This window comes from Euleptes europaea, chromosome 4 (genome assembly GCF_029931775.1).
Source record: "Euleptes europaea isolate rEulEur1 chromosome 4, rEulEur1.hap1, whole genome shotgun sequence".
Classification (NCBI taxonomy): domain Eukaryota; kingdom Metazoa; phylum Chordata; class Lepidosauria; order Squamata; family Sphaerodactylidae; genus Euleptes; species Euleptes europaea.
The window spans coordinates 37,643,575-37,657,433 of NC_079315.1; the positions used below are offsets into that span (position 1 = coordinate 37,643,575).

The 13,859-nt window shown below is 41.0% G+C and overlaps 1 protein-coding gene across 1 annotated transcript in view; it reads right to left on the reverse strand.

The window, feature by feature from the left end:
- ADAMTSL1 (ADAMTS like 1) overlaps positions 1 to 13,288 on the reverse strand; it is a 553,327-nt gene extending 540,039 nt beyond the window's left edge. Inside the window, exons 1-2 of the mRNA XM_056848970.1 lie at positions 13,280 to 13,288; positions 12,818 to 12,940 (exon numbers count right to left, since the gene is read on the reverse strand). Coding sequence (XP_056704948.1) covers positions 12,818 to 12,940; positions 13,280 to 13,288 — 132 coding nt within the window. The remainder of the gene's footprint in view (positions 1 to 12,817; positions 12,941 to 13,279) is intronic.
- Between the last annotated feature and the right edge of the window lie 571 nt (positions 13,289 to 13,859).

Genomic DNA, 13,859 nt, shown 5'->3' on the forward strand with positions numbered 1-13,859 from the left:
GTTAATGGGGTAATTAAAAAATAGGAACTATGAGTCTAAAGAAACCTTGCCCTGAAAAGGTTTTCCCACTGAAATTATCATTGATGGATACTACTCTGTGTTTCTAGTTTGGCAGATGTTTCAACTAAAAATATGCATTTGGTAGATAATTTTACCAACTTCACTAAATACAAACAGGATATCATTTAATCTGTTCTTTTAAAAAATCTTGCTACCAGTATTGCCAAAGTTATTTCAGTTAATTATTCCCCTGGTTTGAATTGTTTTATGCACTGGAATGAATTTTCAAGGATAACACAAAGTAAGCTGCATGCAATATGCAACCAACATTCTGCTGCAGATGTTTCACATGAACATCAACACATACTGCTGATATATATTGAAAAGAATGAAAAGGCAAGAGACACCAACACAAGCTGCTACATAAGATAAATTTCCCAAGAGGGCTCCATTCAATTATTTTTATTTTACTATTTACATATTTACATATGACAATTCTTTTTACTCCATTTGTATGTTATTCTTCCTCCAACGTGTTCATTATAAATTTATTTTATTTATTTTGTAACTTATAGCCCACCTGCCCCGGCCGAAGCCAGCTCAGGGCGGGTAACATCATACAAGATACAATAATATAATCAGCAATAAAATTAGCCAAAAAATCTAAATTTAAGACAATAAAATTCCAAATTTAAAACTTAAAAACTACAAAAAATACAGATGGTGCCTAAACACTGGTCATGTTGCTGGATATATGCAGCAGGTTATCCCTCAGTTGACATCAATAATATACCAGGAGGGGGAGGGATAGGGAGGCCAGCAAGTGATATTGGCGGCTGTCTTCAACCATAGGCTTGGTGGAATAGCTCTGTCTTGCAGGCCCTGCAGAACTCTTTAAGGTCCTGCAGGGTCCTGATGTCACTGGACAGAGCATTTCACCAGACCGGCGCCAGGGCTGAAAAGGCAGTCCAGAAGTTACAAAGGTCCCAGGCCGTGTAAGGCTTTACAAGTCAAAACCAGCACCTTGAACCTGATCCGATAGTCCAGATGGAGCCAGTGCACTTGGCAGAACACTGGCTTTATATGCTCTCAGGGCGAGACCCCTGAAGGAGTCTCACCACCGCATTCTGTACCAGCTGGAGCTGCCAAATCAGTCTCGAGGGCAGCCCTACTTAGACCGAGTTACAGTAGTCTAGCCTAGAGGTGACCATCACATGGATCACCATGGCTAGATCAGGGCGGGAGAGATAGGGCACCAGCTGCTGGGCCCGGCATAGATGGAAAAAAGCCACCTTGACCACGGCTGCAACTTGGGCCTCCATAGACAGGGAGGCATCCAGAATCACACCCAGACTCTTGACGGTGGATGCAGATGTCAACTGCACACCGCCAAGAGCCGGAAGCCGGGACCCTGACCCCAAACCGCCCCGGCCTAGCACAGGACCTACATCTTCGCTGGATTTAGCTTCAGCCAGCATTTTCTCAACCAACCAGTCACAGCATCCACTCAGCCAGTGCGTCCGGGGCAGAGTCCGGATGGCCGTCCATTAACAGATAAAGCTGGATGTCATCAGCATACTGATGACACCCCAGCCCAAAACTCCGAACTAGCTGGGCAAGGGGGCACATGTAGATGTTAAACAACATAGGGGAAAGGATCGCTCCTTGCAACACCCCACACACCAAAGGGTGCCGCTGCGACACCACCTCCCCCGGCACCACCCTCTGTCCCCAACCTTGGAGAAAGGAGCGCAGCCATTGACAGGCTGTACCCCAAATCCCCATGTTGGCAAGGCAGTGGTCTAAGAGATCATGGTCAACCATGTCAAAGGCTGCTGACAGATTATGGCATATAGTTTATCTTCATAACCTGTAAGGTAGATCCAGATGAGGGAGAAAGTGTAACATGCCCAAGGACACCAGGTATGCTTCATGGATAAGAAGGGATTTGAAGCCAAGACTCCCTAGTCAAGGCCGAACATGCTAAGTGCTACAAATACTGGCTCAGGATCAGCTGAACATGATAATACTCATACGCACATATTACGTTCCTATTTTGTGGGCAGAAATGTCTGTTGTGGTGGGGAGAGTCAGTGAAGTTCATTGTGGAGAGAAAGCATATAAAATGACTGATGTGCATCCAAACTGAAGACACAAAAATCCAAATGTCTCCAAGTTTATTATTTCAGTACAAGTGGCTATATTAAGTTGACATTTATAGCTAAGCAAAGTTATGATTGATTCCCTGAAAAGTTTGCTTGCGAGCTAAGTTGAGAACATATTAATACATTTTCCTACTATGCTCTTTTTTTTCTTTTACCAAAAAGCTGTTAAAGATTTGGTGCCTATTCTGACAGATATTAAAAGGGCTGATGGAGGAGTGCAAGCTATTTGAATAAGGACTCAACCCACTGATATACAAGTAATACTTGTACTATGCCATAGCAAAAACAAAATACAGACAAACTTCCAGAATTGTACAAAGCCAGGACGATATTAGCTATTATGCTAACATTCACATATTCATGATCAGCTCTCACTGACTGTGTCATGACAGTAACTTGCATGTGTGAATTAGCTTTTAAAAAATTACCAATTATTCTGTTGTTTCCACGTCACAGTTGGCCTTTGAGGACAGGGTTCTACAGAGAAGTAATGTCTCTCTGCCTCCCTCAGATATTAGCATATGGGGCTAAGACTCATCTCTGCCTCTAAATGAAGAGTGCAGAGCTTCTGCCCAAAGTTTTCACCAGGGTGTACAGATGCAGCTGTGGCAGCAGCCTAGGCTGGGGTGCCAGGAAACCATTCTACCAGGTTTGCCTGCCCTAAAGCAGTGTGCCCACACAAAAGGTGAATGGCACTGCAGCATGCAGATTCGTTCCTCCTTGGGATGTGAAGTCTCACGATATGGGTCCTTTGCTTCTCAGGTTCCTTCTCTCAGGCCACCCAATTTGCTCCCCCTTCTGCATAACACCTCACCTGGCTTTTTGAAAGCTACCAGGACTAGTTGGGTGGGCCTGTCCTGGTGTCATTGCTATTGTATCACTTGAGGCCCAGGTTTACGTATAAGAACTGCTCCTTTGCCCCAACACCAATGTCAAATTTAAGAGCAGAACAGGCGTGGCTGCAATACACTAAGCCCTCTTCTCCCTCTCTTCTTGGTGCTTGCAAGCTAACAGAGGCGCCTTTAAATGCCTGAACCAAACTACATTCCAGGTGTAACACTGAGAAAAGGTAGCCAATCAACAAGAAAATGTCACACCTCCAACTGTTAAATGTTAAAAGGAAGGGATACACAGAGATCGTTCCAGAGACAAGAAATACTCCACATGAACACATCAGCCTTATCCATGAAAAAGGCAATTGCACAACCGGTAGTCTTGTACAAACTGCAGTCCCCATTGTTTTATAGAGACTGGACCAAAATCAGCGTAATTTCCCTAGTGTGGACAAGGTTAATAGCTCTGACTTTACGAAGACTACTTCCCTTTCTTTTGGTCAACCGGAGCACTGGGCCTAGACACAAGACAATTTTGGCAGACATGGAACTTGAATTCCAAGCTTTGGAATGTAATTTTCTTTTCAGCAGTGATATCTTGATTGGCTGTCTAACAGAGAAAAAAACAGCAACAGTAATATACACCAGACATGAAAGGGTCATGCCCTCTTTTTAGAAGGACAAAACTGTCACATGCTAGGAAGAGTTCAGATAAATACTGACAAAAGAACAATATTATACTATTTACTACTACATGAGCACATCGAGAAACATGAGTGACTGGAAACCTGGTGATAACTAGAATCATTTTAATTTCCTATGATTTCATACATCTCTCTAAAATCCAGATCAACATGAATATCAGAGGTCTCTAGTTTTCTACTGCTCCTTACCACAAACAGTTTCATCCTGCTTTTCCTTACCTTGCTCCTTACGGCATGGCAGGAGACTTGGTATTGTTCACTTGGTTGGGGGGGGGGCAGTCCAATAGGGAGGGATTAACAGAACAAACATTTGAATGTGAAATACAAATTAAAATTTTGGCAACTGAAATGTTGATTTCAAGAGATTGAAGGTGGGGGGGGATGAACATTGACACATATGTCTTACATCTGAAATATGACCAAATGTATGAAAATCCTGTATTACCAAGATATAAATCTGACCATGAACCAGTATCATAGTAGAAAATCTGCTCAACATTCTTGATAGAAAGCCTAACCAGATCACTGCTAAATTGGATGGCATCTTCCATACTACTTGAACCAGAGAGACATTGTGTGTGTGTAAAGTGCCTTCAAGTCGCAGCCGACTTATGGCGACCCCTTTTGGGGTTTTCATGGCAAGAGACTAACAGAGGTGGTTTGCCAGTGCCTTCCTCTGCACAGCAACCCTGGTATTCCTTGGCGGTCTCCCATCCAAATACTAACCAGGGCTGACCCTGCTTAGCTTCTGAGATCTGACGAGATCAGGCTAGCCTGGGCCATCCAGGTCAGGGCAGAGAGACATTACTGGGGTTTTAATATTTCAAAAGCCAGTGATCATACAATGGGAAAATAAGTATAAAAATGCCAGGAGGGGAGTATACAAACTGCCTTACTGGATCAAAACAAAGCCTTTCTAGTCATTCTGCTTTAAACAGCAGCCAGCCACATGCCTCAGGAGAAGTTACAAGAAGAAAATGAGGGTGACGGGCCATCCCTCTTGCCTGCTGCCAGTATCTGGTCCTCAGAGGTATATCACCGCTGAACATGGAAGTTCTCATTATCTAATAGCCAGTGACACACACTTTCTGTTTGATAAAAACATACTTCTTCATCACTTCACTGAAATGATCACCAGATTTCCAGTCCCAACCCCTCTCCATAAGGTAAGGAAAAGAGACAGTATTGGGGTACAAACCTAAGATTGCTGTGTGATTTATGTGCTGTCAAGTGGCTTCCACCTCATGCTGACCCAATGAATTAAAGACCTCCAATGTGCCTAATTGATTAGGGGGTGGGAGGAAAGAGAGAGAGGAAGAGACAATATGTGCACCCACATTACTCAGTAAATAAGATGACAAAACTGAAAGGTATAAGTCTTCAGTTTAATGCTCTAGTTTCCACCATTCATCAACATATAAAGCCAGTGCTCTGCCAACTGCATTGGCTCCAGCTGGACTATCGGATCAGGTTCAAAGTGCTGGTTTTGACCTTTAAAACCTTACATGGCCTGGGACCTTCGTATCTTTGGGACCGCCTCTTCTGGTATACCCCTGAAGATCTTTACGGTCAGCTGATAACTTACTGGTGGTCCCTGGCCCTAGGAGTGTGCGGCTGTCTTCGACGAGAGCCAGGGCCTTTTTGGCCCTGGTGCTGGCCTGGTGGAATGCTCTGTCTGGTGACATCAGGGCCCTGCGGGACCTTAAAGAGTTCTGCAGGGCCTGCAAGGCAGAGCTATTCCACCAAGCCTATGGCTCATGTAAGCATACGGGCCGCCTAAACTTCCGGACTGGACCTGGCAACCCTATATGCAGGCACACGGCTACTGTTCCAACCGTGCGCCCACCCCAAAAAGCTACTGGGATGGCCGCTGTGCACTCCGTTGAAACTGACACGGCCTCTCCTGTGTGCTCCATGCAGCCAGCAGCTAGGAAGCAGAAGCAAGGGCAACCTCCAATGAACCTGAGAGACTCCATGTTCCTGAGCAAACTCTGTTCCAGCAGCAACCATGTCGTGGAAAGCAGACAGTCACGTAGTCAGTGCCAACACCCCACCCTCCCATTGCAACATCAACAACTTAATGGGCAATCAGCAGCGATCCTGATATCAGCGATGAGTCGTTTCTCCAGCTATGCAGCAGCAATCCCCAGGCGTTAGCAGTGATCGTGTCTTTTGTGTACAGATCGTTAAGGACATCAGCAGAGATCTCCTGGTTCCTCCAGGGTTGCAAAAGTCATTGGAATCAGAATAGATTTCTAAATTCTCACTACCCCACCATGGCAGCCGAAGATTAATCCTTTTGTCACCTGGGAACCTAGGAGGGGTAAATCCCCTCACCCCGCCCCCAGAAAAACAGTATATCGGGGGTGCCCATAGCCCATACGTTACCGTAGGGCTTCCCATTTAATACAGCCTGCCACTCTGCCGGAGTGAGCAGCCATGCTAGAATAAGCTGGGGGCTACCCATGCCCCGTTTATTCCCCATGTCCCCCTTTTTCTGCTATCTTAGTCTACTGGAACTTGGACAACTCATCTGGAAAAAGGTGCAGTATTTCCCAATCAACGACCTCCTGCCACGTTGGAATCCATCCTTATTCTACTACCTTTTATTTCTTAGAATCTCTGTATGTTTGTGTTGCATCATTGAATGAAAGAAACGACAAACTCTCTTAATTCGGAATCCCTTGTCTGTCTTTATTCTTAAGGTCACAGTTAATGGGCTCTGGTATAGTTGGTTGATCTCGCTTTATAAATATTAAAGTTACCGATCTGCTCAGCTAATTCCCCAATTAAAGAGCATTTCGGGTAACAATGAGGACAGCCACAAATATCATCTGCTGGCTTCCCTATTACCCCCCCTTCTGTTATATTATTATTGTCAACGGAGGGGTAACCTGCAAATATCCAGCAATACGAGTTGTGGTTAGGCGCCATTTGAAATTTTGTAATTCTGTGGTTTTAAGTTTTAATTGGGATTTTATTGTTCTAAATTTAGATTTGTATTATTGATGTATTAATGTTTTTATATGATGTTACCCGCTCTGAGTCGGCTTCGGCCGAGGAGGGCGGGTTATAAATGACAAAATAAATAAGCATTTATAAATTCATTTATGACACACAAAGAAACAGAGATAGTCAGAGAGATGTATAAAAATAATGACTTAACCTGAGGCAAACATACCAAATGAGCAGACACCATATTTCACAACTGGAAATTCTTTAAAAAATCCTTTCACTTCATTTTAGTAAAGAATTTCAAGCTTATCAATAGAATCTAATCAATAGCATTAATTGTTTATTATATATCCTTTTACAATTGTATTTTCTTGCTAGAGGTTTATTATGTGTCCTTAACTATATCTTTACCAATATCCAAGCATAAACCTAGAACAGAAATTGACTGATTATAAAAGCATATTCAGTTTTCCCAAAAGACAGCTTTTGTTTTTAGGTCTAGAGGCATGGAACTTGTTTTGATTTGGTGGGCATTAAATCCTTGAATGTACATTTCATCCTAGCTTTCAAAAATTATTTTTAAATTCTATGTTTCTTTTGAATGCTCAGAACTGAGAGTGTGGGAGCGCAAGCAAGCATACCCTGGAGGATACATGGTATACATTGCTGGGCTGCATTCTTTAGTACAATTTTAGTTATTAGTTTAGCACAAGACAGAATATGATAAAGATTGAGGGGGGGGGCATTCTTCCCCTGGCCAGTAGAGACTAGTTGAAGTCTCACATTTCTGAGGTTAAAGCTGGGAGTGCTATGCTTCAAATTCTTGGTTTTTGGAGCTTGTAGAATCTGGGGCCTACAGGAGCTAAAGGACTTCATGTCTTAGTTCATATATGCCAGAGATGATGTAGTACGGACCTGAACTGGTAAAAAATGTAATGCACATCTTTAGACTGCAGTGAGAGATTCACACTTTGTTTAAAACACCTTGCAAATATAAAGCCCACACAGAGAGGGGTAGAAACTTTCTCCCTGCTGTGCTAGCTTTCTGTTTGCATGGAGGGTGTTTTTTTTTAAAATGTGAAAGAACATTCAAAGCTGGAATACACTACCTGCTTCCTACAATGGTGCAGTCCATTCTACCACTTCATCACCTGCATCTGTGAACCAAGCCTTGGACTCTAGGTTACTTTTATTTATTTGTAGTCTGCCTTTCTCACAGAGACTTGAGGCAAATTGCACAGTATAAGTCAATACAATCATTCCTTTCCTTTCCTTTTATCCCTTAGAAGCTCCTTGATCAATTGATCTTGAGCAGCATATATCTAGTGTTGGAGGGATATAAGGACTGAAACAAATCTTGCCACTGACAATGTAGCCTTGGGGTCCCTGTCGCTTAGTAAAAAAGGTATTATGTCAGTCACAGAGGCATTGGATTTGTATATTAAAAGGGGGGAAATATAGTGCGATCGAAGTTCCTCGTAAAAACGGCATTCCAAAAGGGCATGGGCTAATGTGTCAATAGAGCCAGAAGAGCAAGGGCAGATCCTGTCTGAGTATGGTATATTCAGAATTCTGCCCTGCATTACCATAGAAGGGTTAGCATTCAGTCTAGCCAAGCAAAAAGCTCTACAGAGACGAGGAGTTGTCAGATAATATGTATAGGCAGGCAGACCACGTGGAGGGGGTATTCCGAAGAACTGGGATGAACAGACGCGACGAGCATGAAAAGTAATGCTGTTATAATCAAGCTCTTTAATGTGCTTTGTAATTTTGGCAAAAGCTTCAGTTTTCCCAAGATCTGATAACATATCCTGCGAGAAGCCCAGCAATGCCAGTTTCTCATCTAAGATTTTTTGCCATGAGGATTTAAAAGGGTCATGCTTCAGAGAAGCTAGGAACCCCTCAGTGCTAAAGCACAGTTTAAGGTGTAGTTTAAAGGCGGCCAACCACGCCCTAGCTTCAAGTGACATTTGGCCAAACTCGGAACGAAGAGTAACGCCAGCAACACATCGAGGGGCATTTAGGAGTTTTCGTAAGAACTGAAGCAGTGGACGATTTATAGATTCATTGATGACTGTAATCCAGATGATAACAGCAAAGAGGATAATTGGGGTAATTTTCAGGTTAAAAACCTGAATAGCCCCTGGAATATATTTGCCACTTTTGGTGTGAAAAAAATTGACGATAGCACCAACCCCAGGTTTAATTTTGTTGGACACTGCTTTTTGATGGGCATTCCAATTTAGGTTATGGGAAAACAGAATGCCAAGGTAAACAAACTCCTTGACTTGGTCAACCTCAAAGCCATCTAATACCCAGCGAAAAAGAGGCATTTTTCTCCTCTTAGTGAAGATCATGATCTTAGATTTATGATGGTTTATTTTAAGACCTTCCCTAGAGCAGTACTCAGAAAAAGTTTGCAAAGATCTTTTCAAACCAATTCTTGTGCGGGACAGAACTGCATCGTCAGCATAGAGTAGAATCAGGGTGGAATGGCTTGCAAGCTTTGGGGGGTGGCAAAACAGTAGGAGGAATACAATTTGCCTAAGCAAGACAAAAGGCTGATTGGACGATAACAGCTTGGGTCAGAGCGCTGACCTTTTTTAAAGATTGTAGTCAATACAATCAGTAGGATGTGACATCTAACAAGCAATGCAATTGGAGTAGGATTATGGAAATTTGAAACAACACAAAAAGTATTAGACAAGACGCCCTTATTTTGGTTAAGGAAAAAATGAACACTTGATCTCTAGCATCTAAACATTCATATCCTGTTCTCTCTAGCTAACACTTTAGCAATGAAGTGACTCAGCTATCTGAGAGGAAGGAAAAAAACTACAAGTTGAAGTAGGGTTGGCAAGGCCTCCTGGTATAGTGGGAACCCCCACCAGCCGATTGCCTGTTGCCCTTTGCTCCTCCAAGCGGCAGAAAAATAAAGAAAACATCACTGCCCTGGTATGTCACTTCTGGGTACAGCCTAGAAGTGACAATGGGTAACTCTAGGAATTATCGGAAACTTGATGGTAAAAAATAGTATACAAGATAACCACAGTGACCATACCCAACAACTTTAACTGGTGATGACATCATTTCCCTATTTATGTTCAGCAATTTCATACTTATATGTTTAGGCCTCAGTTAATACAATATATTTTACCTTAATTAATAATAATTTTATTTATTTATGTATTTTATTCAATTACTATGCTGCCCTCCCCCATTCAAGGTCAGGCTTAGGGCGGCTACCTATACCTATTGATAAATTCTAATTCAGAAATTAGAAATCTTTCTCTGAATATCTTTTGTTGAAAAATGCTAACTTATGTCAGCAATAGAATGTTCTGGGAAAATGACTAGTTTTGTTTTTAATTGCCATTTGTGTCCTTTTTTTTCTATAGAGACAGAGTTCTTTTTCTTATGTAGACAGAAGACAGGTATTGTTAATTGTCATTAATGTTTGCATGTACCATCATAAATTATGAGACGGTAAACGAGCCTCTGGTAGTACAATTGGTTATTAGTGTTGCCAGTGTAGATACAGGTACAGAGGTAGCATCTGAGGGTCTCACTACACAACATGTAAAATGTGAGTTGGGTTGGAGCTTCCCCTAACCTGACTTGCATGTCCTGTATAATGTACAGAGACCCTGAGTTTGTTACAGTCTGGACTAATGTTGCTATTAGAAGATCCATTTTTCCTAAACTGTTTTAGATCAGGGCGCAATCAGTAAGCCAAAAGTCATACGTGAGAGAAGCATAGTCTAGGATGGGCTATAAATCATTGCTGGAATGGTTTTAGGTGGTAACTATAGCTAACAAGTGGTATACTGTTCCTTTTTTTTAGAGCCTGTGCTGTAGTAGTATTGAGTTTGGCCTTGTTTGTCTATTCTTTTCCTCCACTGGGTGAATGGGTTGTGTTTTAAGAATGCTTGATTAAGTGGAGTCCCTGTACAAGGAACTGGAACAAACGTGGTTGTATATTCTTCTAGTCCATCTGAAACAACACCAGAAAATAACTTTGGATGATTTCAAGGGTCTGTGGCACACAGGTCTTGTACAATATTTATGGATTTGTAAACAGCTACTCATCTGGTTTTCTGGGTGATCATTCAAGATTATTTTGTAAAATTGAGAAAAGAGAGTTAGTTCTATTTCAGCTAGGGTTGTGAACCTCCAGGTAATCGCAGAAGATCTCCTGCTATTACAGCTGATCTCCAGCTGATAGATATCATTTCAGCTGGAGAAAATGGCCGCTTTGGCAACTGAACTCTATGGCATTGAAGTCCCTCCCCTCCCCAAACCCTCCCCTTCTCATGCTCCATCCCCAAAATCTCCCGCTGATAGCAAAGAGAGACCTGGCAACCCTAACTTCAGCCTGCTAGGCTGAATTTTCTGTAATATACGTGTGGGCCGGGCTATTGCAGACAAGCCAGTAAAACTTCAACAGAGTAGCAACTGTTGTGGACCTAACTGCAAGCTAACATAGTAATTAATCTGTATTTAAATTCCTAATATGGCCTACAAACATAATATTAAAAAGGTAATCATAGCGTAACTATAATTTGATTTTCTGGTCTACAAAAATAACATTTGTTTTTAATTGAAAATTCAAGACATATTGATATAAATTGATCTCTTTTAAAAATGTGTCTAATGCTGTATAGTATCTGAGTGAGAACTTGCTGATAATATTTTCTTAGTTGAAATCTTCTACACAATATTATCTATCATTAACCATTTACAAATACACTTACAATCCATCACAAGACCAATGTATTTCAAAGCAACAAGAGGCCAAGACAATAAAACAGAAACAAAACTAACAAAAAGGTTGCCTGCTAATCTAGGCAACATGGCATCCAATACACAGTGATTCAATCCACACATAATTAATCACAGTGACGGTTAATGGTATCATCTTTACAAAGGATCTTTATTATCTTGGCAGCATTGCTTGATCTACTACAACATTCACCAATTAATTTATACACTTGGTTAAAACAAAGTGTTGATTTTGTCCGACGAGTGAACTCTTTGGGTGGGATTGTGAGAATCCTAGAGAAGGCTTGCCGGAAAGCAGATAGATTACCACAAACACAAGGGATTGCTTAATGCTTCCATTCACTTTTTGTTAACTAATTGTTTGACCTAAGTGAGATTTATTTATGCAATCCACCTCATCTCAATATTCCAGCCAACCATGTTCTCACCAATGATAACCATCAAGTGTTAGTGCAACGGAAGGTAATTACCTCCATATTAATTTCAAGAGCAGGACAATAAAAACAAGAAAACACAAAAATAATGCTACATGTAAATTTAGCACATAGGCACAATCCACTCTTACACTCATTAAACTCCCATTCATCCCTGTAAACTAAACGTACCACATAATACAACAGCTGTAGATATCCAAGAAGGGACATTCTAGATGTCACCAGGAGTACAGAAATATTCACAGGTGCTGAAATAAGCTATAATTAGGGCTGATACAAGCTATGGCAGTGCTGTGATATCCTTGAGTCACTTCAGTACAGTTGATTTACATATGCCACTTTGGTCAAGTATACAAATAGCAGCCAATTTATTTCAATTACATTGTATAAATTATACCTATGTCAGCAACACCCATCCCATTGTGAAGTATACTGCTGACATGGGTATAACCACATAATATAAGCTGATCATAAGAAAAGACTGAAGCAGCTCAGAAATCTACTATGCTGAAGCAGTTTGATAGCACTAAAGTAATAAATAAACTGAGTAATAAAGAAACTGACTCTTCCAAAAGCCCTACTCTTTCTTAGTTGGTGTAAAGGATTTTTTGCTTATCTCATAAACAGGTATCAGTAAATCACTGTTCAATCCAAAGTAAAGCAATTCAAGGAAATACTGACCTTCTGTTAAGCCAACAAACGAAAATAAAATCATTCTCAGCTCCTCATGAAATAATCATCATGTACAGTAATCACATCACAAGTTGAAAAGTGTGTTTTCTTTTAAGAATGAATTTGAAAGAATTGTTTAAAAACTGTAGTCATTTCTTTTCTTCCTAACATCTGAAATCTCTTCATTGCCATTTTAAATATATCAAGAAAAGCAATTATTGGTAGTTTTCCACATTCACAAAATAGCTGAAGGATAGATAGGAGGGTCCTACCGGATCATCAATTTTGTGATTATGATTCAGCAAATCTGAAAGGAAATCTTCATTGAGGCTCTCTCTTCGAATCAATGTAAACTCACGTAGAAAAACAGCACCCTGATTTTCATCTCCACCAACCTGTAAATACAGAATAGCGTAATTTTTTAAAAGATGCTTTAACTTTATTAGTAGCATGATAAAAGGCATAAAGTATGAAAAACAAACACGTTTGCTAATATAATGGTCTATAAGCAATTCTCTATCAATCTACTATGCTTCCTTTAACTGAATAGCCTTAAATAAGCATAAAGGCAACTTTTTCCTAATACTTTCCAAGTGGATATGTAACCTTCCCTATATTCTTCATATGTCAGTTCTGTAACTTTTATGTTTTAAAAACAGTATGTATGCAAAAGAAATTTCCAAACAAACCCATATGTGGCAAAGTAACATTCTTCATACAGCTTTTGAGAATACCAGACACATTAGTCATTCTTAAAAAAACAAAACCTTCATGTATATGCTTAAACACCAAAAACAGGGCAGTGCTGTGTAGTGTGAGAAATTATTCAAAACAAGGAATAATTGTCTATGAATCTTAGCAGAAAGGAAAAATACAGATGGTAATTTCCCTTTTAATATAAATCCTATGATATCTAATGTCCTCAAAAATCTGCTATTGGTGGTGAAGAGGGAACTGGCAACCCTATCCCCCCAGCACCCTCTACCTATGAAAAATGTGGCCCAGTTGCGTGATGCAGCCTACTGGGTCAGGACCACTTGCATGATAGAGAACCCTCAAGGACTTGTGGAGTGGCACCTCTCTTTCCCCTGTATCCCCTCCTTACACTATTTCCTCCTTCTGCCCTCCTGGCAACCCCATATCCTCTTCCCTTCCCCTGCCTTATTCGTTCCTTCTCAGCCATTCACCAACCTACCTTTTATCTGCCTCTCATCTTCAGCTATATTGATTATTTATTTACTTCCTTTATACTCCACCTTTCTCCACAGTGACATTATTATCATCTCCTCCTTTTTATCCACACAACAATCCTGT